General features: G+C 44.8%; 2 protein-coding genes across 2 annotated transcripts; both read right to left on the reverse strand.

Moving 5' to 3' along the window:
- Positions 1-3,139: 3,139 nt before the first annotated feature.
- Positions 3,140-5,749, reverse strand: LOC135493007 (uncharacterized protein K02A2.6-like). Its single transcript, XM_064779756.1, has one exon. It carries the CDS (start codon positions 5,747-5,749, stop codon positions 3,140-3,142), a length of 2,610 nt encoding a protein of 869 aa, XP_064635826.1.
- Positions 5,750-5,797: 48 nt separating this feature from the next.
- On the reverse strand, positions 5,798-6,754 carry LOC135493008 (uncharacterized). Its single transcript, XM_064779757.1, has one exon. The coding sequence runs from the start codon at positions 6,752-6,754 to the stop codon at positions 5,798-5,800; it is 957 nt and encodes a 318-aa protein (XP_064635827.1).
- Between the last annotated feature and the right edge of the window lie 244 nt (positions 6,755-6,998).

Genomic DNA, 6,998 nt, shown 5'->3' on the forward strand with positions numbered 1-6,998 from the left:
TGGGCGGAAGTACGAGGGGAGGTGGCTGTGGTCAGGACCAATACTTCGTCCCCAAAAGGGACGAACCCCAAAACGGACGAAGTGCGAGGTGCCTATTGCGAAAATGATTTGTTGCCAAAACAATGGCCTGATTAGTTGGCTAGCCTTGTGACGTCAAATTATTATTACACCGATGGGTTTTCCTGTTTTTCTTCATGGCTTAAACTTAAATGCGTTTGGGCTAGAATTCCTTGCCTTTTTCGAGCTTACACATGAGCTCGATGTGGGGGGGGGGGGGGGCGTCGCATTGTGCTCAGCTGCACTTGACCCCCAGTCATTTGGAGGGGTTGTCTTTATAGGGAAGACAATTACAAACAATACCTCACTCCTCTTCATACTTGCTAGAATAAATGAGCTGCCTTGATTTTTGTAAAAGGGAAACCTATATGCAAATCTATATTCTCAATTTTTTATCCAAACTTGCTAACTGTCATGTTAAGTATCCTTAAAGACGTAATCTCGCTCAGGTAATCCCATTGACGTCTTCACGTTGAGACTGATCATGAACGACTCTGTTAAATCTAATGGGGTTTTAAACAATCCGGCCAAGGACCCCAGTTGCATGTTCTGCAATCAATGTAACTGGAGTAGATGTATTGTTTATCTTAATCTTTGCGTAGAGCATCGTATACGCGTGTGTGAATTGATATAGTCATGTCTGTATCCTTAAAGACGTAATCTCGCTCAGGTAATCCCATTGACGTCTTCACGTTGAGACTGATCATGAACGACTCTGTTAAATCTAATGGGGTTTTAAACAATCCGGCCAAGGACCCCAGTTGCATGTTCTGCAATCAATGTAACTGGAGTAGATGTATTGTTTATCTTAATCTTTGCGTAGAGCATCGTATACGCGTGTGTGAATTGATATAGTCATGTCTGTCATGCAGCGGTCAATGAAAACCTTGTATCCCCGCCCAGTTGATCATCGATCGCCACTAATTTAGTGTCGACTTTTCTGTCGAATTAGACTCATGTTACAGAGTTTGTATTGACCGCTGCAGGCTTTGGAAAAAAAAGCAGTTCCGATATGATATTATAGAAAAAGAACCACTCAAAATATACGGCATTTCGCTAAAAAATTATAATTCAAGTTGACAATTTTCAATTGCGAAAGTATGTCCTGAATTGCCGTGAAGGTGCAGACAGACATTCAAATGCTATAGACACCAAGTTTCAGGAGATTCGTATGCACACACTCTAATAACTGTACTACGGCATTGTGTATAAATGCATTTCTATTGCCCTGAAGACCTATGAGTGACCCTAAGTGTAAATACTAATTACCTCACTCAATAAGGTCACCTCATCAGCCCCATCCAACACAGGCCTTTGATCTCTAATGCCCTATTTTGGAAAGCGAGGCCTTTAATCTTTAATGCCCTATTTTGGGAAGCCCTGATAATTTTCACCGGTTTTTTTCCCTTTCTGGGAAAAGTCGGACAATGTCGGACTTTTGTCGGATAAATCAGGAAAAAGTTAGAGAAACTGTTAAAAAGTCGGAAAGCCTCTACTAGTGAAAGTATTTTGATGTTCCACACGTGCACAAGGTTATGCCGATAGTACCACTTCGCAACTGATGATACCAGTAGAGGTAATTCCTTCGTCGCCGGGTATACTGACGACTTTTGGCTTGTCTATCTGTATCAATGGAAATTTGTTATGCCGCTCATCAGATAGAAGCAACTCTTTTCAATCATTACATCACCAAATTATTCATTAATTACATGGCCTCCACTTTTAGCTTGTAGTGAAATCCTGTTTTAACTTCTGCCTTTTAGTTAGTTCTTATTTGTAAAACATAAATGAACTTTGCGCGGACATGGGGTATTAAGTTTTATTGGCCATCCAAGACGGTTTGAGACCTCCTTTCGTGATTGCTTGTAAGTCCATATACCTACCTCACGTCTGGATGCTGTCCATTCAGACTATAACTGATGATAGCTGAAAGAGGAACGAGAATGTTCATATACCCACCTCACGTCTGGATGAGGTCCATTCAGACTATAACTGATGACAGCTGAAAGAGGAACGAGAATGTTCATAGAACCACCTATAATGTCGTGAGGGACTAATGCAGAGCCATTCCTGTAGAGCAGCTCACAGAACAGACAAGCTAATCGGTTCGCCATTACAACAACAAGGTTTATTATAAAACACGGAATATCAATATACGAAACGATAGAACATTACATCCACCCCCTTTTGGATGAAAAGGTTTACGCTCAATAAGTCCAGACGCGGATGTTGGTATCAAAATAAAAACATAATCTCAAATTAAACACTTTTCCTGGAAGCGCAGAATAAACACAAGATTGTCTCTGACTCAAGAATTGTCCTTTTCTTGAATTTGAATGTTCTCGAAGTTATGAATTAGAACATGGCGCAAATAGCGAATCACTCTTCACTTAGTCCTTACACGGATAATGTCTTCATTACCAGAATAAAAGCACATCCATATCGAACTTGAAGTGTCCTATTTAGAACAAAATAAAAGTGCACTATATGAATATTGAAGGTCCACTACATGAATATAGAACAGTTCAAACACATAAAACTCAGAACAGGGTGTTCTTAACGAAGAACAAAGTCTTTGAATCTTGGGTTAGGCCTCTTCGTTCGAGTTGATCTCCGGAGTGGTTGTGAGGTAGTCTCAGTCATCACAGGCAGTTTCTGGTTGGAGGTCTCAGGCTCAGAAATACCAGAAGGTGTCTCAGGTGCTATAGTGGGCGGAGCATCTGAGTCAGGAATCTCAACTTCCTCTTCCTGAATGTTTTCAAACAGGCTTTCAGGCACCCGTTTGAAAAACGTTAGGTTGCGAGTTATCTTTCGATCATCTCGCTCGGCTGTCAGCATATTACCATCTCGACGCGTTATCTTTAATGGATCTGGATCGAATGGCGGCGTTAGCTTGTTACGTTTCTGCTGACGAACTACAACGGTGTCTCCTTCGGCAATGTTGCTTTCAGTAGCGTTGCGTCTGCGATCTGCATACATTTTGATCTTCTGCTTGCGTTCATTGTCAGTGTCTCTCATTGACGATTGAGAACGAGTTTTCAACTCTGGGTTGAAATCGGCACATGGAAGCTGGGTTTTCATCCTACGACCATAGAGGGCTTCGAATGGCGAGACACCTGTTGTTGAATGTGGTGTCGCACGATACTGGCGTAGAAACTTCTGTAGTTCCTGCTTCCAATTGCGGCCTTCGATGTGTGCGGCTTGCACAGTCTTCGTGATGTTTCTCATAAAAACGTTCTGCTTCACCGTTAGCTTGGGGATATAACGGAGTCACTCTGCGGTGTTGAAAACCGAGGTATTCAGCGAAACGTTTGAAATCATGGCTCGTGAACGGAGGTCCGTTGTCGGATTTCAAAATCGACACAACTCCGTGGCGTGACATAATGGCGTCTATCTTTGGTATGACTGTCTTTGCGGCGGTAGAAGCTATAACTTCAACCTCGGGGTAACGACTGTAGTCATCCATCATCACGAGTAGGTAGTCAGCGCTTGGGACTGGCAAAGGACCGTAAAAATCCACAGAGACTTCTTCCCAGGGACCATTCGGCAGCTTTGTCATGCGTAGCGGCTCTTGTTTGCTGGCTCTTCCGGACATAGCTTGGCAAGGCAGACAGTCCTTGACACATTCTTCAACCATGGCGTCGATGGACGGAAACCATACTTTTTCTCTCAGCAACATCTTCGTTTTGACGATGCCCTGATGACCAACGTGAGCAAGGTCAATGGCTCTTCTCTGCAGTGGGTCAGGCATTACCAGTCTTCTCCCTCGGAGGACGATACCATTATGAACGATCAGCTCATCTTGGAAACGTTTGAATGGCTTCAGGCACTCTTCATCTCGTCTCCAGTAGCCAGTTTCGATAGCTACTTTAAGCTTCTGCAGGGTATGGTCTCGTAAGGTTTCTGATTTTACTTCTTCGAGTTGCATGGCTTTTGGAACCGCATTGTCAATGACATAGTTGACGTAATCATCGACAAAGTTTGCTCTGTTCTGCTCATTGCCTACTACAGGATGGCGACTGCAAAAGTCGGCTGGGTTGGCTTCGTTCCTTCCAGGTCGATATTCCAACTTGTAGTTATACGGCGTTAGACGTAATCTCCATCGTTCAATCCGTAACGACATCGGCTTCTGGCTTTGGAATATTCCGATCAACGGTTTATGATCTGTGACCACGGTGAAAGGGGAAGTCGAACCGTATAAGTATAGGCGGAAGTGTTCTGTTGCCCAGACCACTGCGAGCATTTCTCTTTCTGTCTGCGAGTATCTCGTCTCAACGTCGGTGAGCGCGCAACTAGCGTACGAAACAACGCGACCTTCTTGCATCAGAATCGAGCCTAATCCGCGGGGCCCTGCGTCAACGATGAGTTCAGTTTTCTTACGCGGGTCATAGTACGACATGACCTTTGCTCCGGTGAGCGCAGTCTTCAAGTCTGTTAGCGCTTTTTCATGTTCCGCGTTCCACTGCCATTCTGTCTTATCATGCGTTAACTCTCTAAGGGGCGCTGTTATGCTAGCATACCATGGAATGAAGCGCGAGAGGTATTGGGCCATTCCGAGTAACGAACGTATTCCACTCTTGTCCGTCGGGGCAGGCGCATCTCTTATGGCTTCGATCTTCTTCACATCTGCGGTAACACCAGCGCTATTGAAGATATGACCGTAGAACTTCACTTCTGACTGATAGAAGTGACACTTGGGCATGTTGAGACGAATTCCGTATTCTTTCAGTCTCTCCATCACGGCTATCAAACTCTTGTCGTGTTCAGCTTTATCTTTGCCATGGATAATGATATCGTCAGAGATATTTCGACAGTTCGGTATGTCACTCAGAATTTCGGCGATTGCGTTCTGAAAGATTTCCGACGCGGCGTTTATCCCAAAGAAAAGACGTTTGTAGCGTCTAAGACCAAGATGGGTGGTGAACGTGGTGATAAAACGTGATTCCTTTGCAAGTTCTAGTCGATGATACGCGCTACTCAAATCTAGGGTACTGAACACAGTGGATCCGTTCAAATCCGTTACTAGATCATCAAGAGTCGGCATAAGATGTCTTTCACGTTTTATCGCTTTATTTGCCTCGCGCATGTCAACACAAATGCGAATTGCTCCTGATTTCTTGGGGACTGTAACTATGCGACTTATCCACGGTGTCGGACCATCGACTTTCTCTATAATGTCAAGTTCCTCTAGACGCTGTAGCTCTTTCTCTACATCTTTGCGGATATGGAAAGGTATGCGATGGTGAGGTTGCTGCTTCGGCTTGACGTCTTTATCAATGTGAAGTGTCACAGGTTTACGTTTGATCTTGCCTACACCGGAGAAGAGTTCTTCATACTTCTTCAGCGAGTCAGGAAGGGTCTTGGAGCTGGACGGATTGGGCCTCGTTTTCGATTTAACCTCATGTACGATCTTCAAGATTCCTAAATCCGACGCGGTCTTGAAACCAAGTAAATTCCCTCCTCCTTCAGTCACGTAGAACTTCGACCATTTGGTTTCGGACTTGTGACGTGCTGTGGCTCGGAACATTCCTTTCAGCAGTATGGGCGTCTTGCTACCATAGGGGAATACCTGTGTGTCAGCTGGAAGCAACGGGTCTATACCAGGTTGGGCTCGGCGAATAACGTTGAACGTCTTGGAGTCGACTTGGTTGACGGATGCTCCCGAATCTATCATCATGGGGACTCTGGCCATTTTTGGTTTCTTTCCGATTGTTATCGTACACAGCGTTGGGTTGTTGGACTAGGCAGCTTGGGTAAAGTAACAGTAGTCAGAATCTTCGTCAGCCTCTGTCATCAGAGTGTTAGCGCTGTTGGTCTTTGAACGGCACATCCTCCCGAAGTGTCCTATCTTCTTGCAACGATGGCACTCCTGACCATTGGCGGGACAATTACTACTGACTTTGTGGGGTCTCCCTCCACACTTACCACAGTTCTGGTCGTTGTGTCGCTGCTGGGGTCTGGTATCTCGACCATCGCGACGTCTGTCCTGGTCCGGCTTCGATTGTGACTGGAAACGACGTGTCTTCTGCTTAGGTCTGCTCTGTCTTTGGCTCCCTTTGCCTTGGCTCTTGTCATTGGCTCTAATCTTGTTAACGGTTTGATGTTGCGATTCTTCAAGCTTGGTTGCTTGGTGCTCACTCAATTCAAATGCGCGGCCAGTATCTCGAATTTTAGTTAAATTCATGTCTTCACGCAACGCTTTTCTGCGAAGTTGATGTGAATTAGTGCCGGTTATGATTTGAGCGCAAATCTCGCGGTCTACATTCGCGAAATCACATGTCTTGGCAAGTTTTCTCAAGCGAGTATGGTAGGCATCAAGCGTTTCATCCTTTGCTTGAGTACACTGTCTGAAGTTGTATACCTCGAATGCTACGTTCTTCTTGGGTAGAAAATGCGCAGTTAACTTAGCCTTAGCAGTATTATAGTCATCATCATCGCCTGTCTCTGTCAACGTGTCGAATATCTCATCTACATCAGGTCCTGCGTAATGTAGTAGCAATGCTCTCTTCCTTGTGGGATCAGTTAAACCTATTCCAACAAAGAGTCTCTCAAATCTAGCCAACCACCTTTCCCATCTGGGGCCAATAGCGGTAGGGTCAGTATGAGGATCAAATGAAGCAAAGTTAGGTAGAGATATCATCGGTTGAGGCGCAACAGCGGCAGCTGGGTCAGCAGGAGCTCGTACTGGTGATGGCATCTTGGCAACACGGTACTAATATTCTAAATATTATGAGCAAGACTGCTAGAAACTGGGGATATTATAATACTGCACAGTAAACGATAGTGTCGACATCTAACGGTAACACGCGGAAACGCATTCACACGGGCTACAAACAGCGCGGCGAGATTTCTATTCGACATGAACGATTGCACGTACACATACATAGCGATAGCGCGTACATTACGCATATATTTCTCGCGGCGTGGTCACAGACTTTTTA

The sequence above is a fragment of the Lineus longissimus genome, chromosome 8 (assembly GCF_910592395.1).
Source record: "Lineus longissimus chromosome 8, tnLinLong1.2, whole genome shotgun sequence".
NCBI classification, from domain to species: domain Eukaryota; kingdom Metazoa; phylum Nemertea; class Pilidiophora; order Heteronemertea; family Lineidae; genus Lineus; species Lineus longissimus.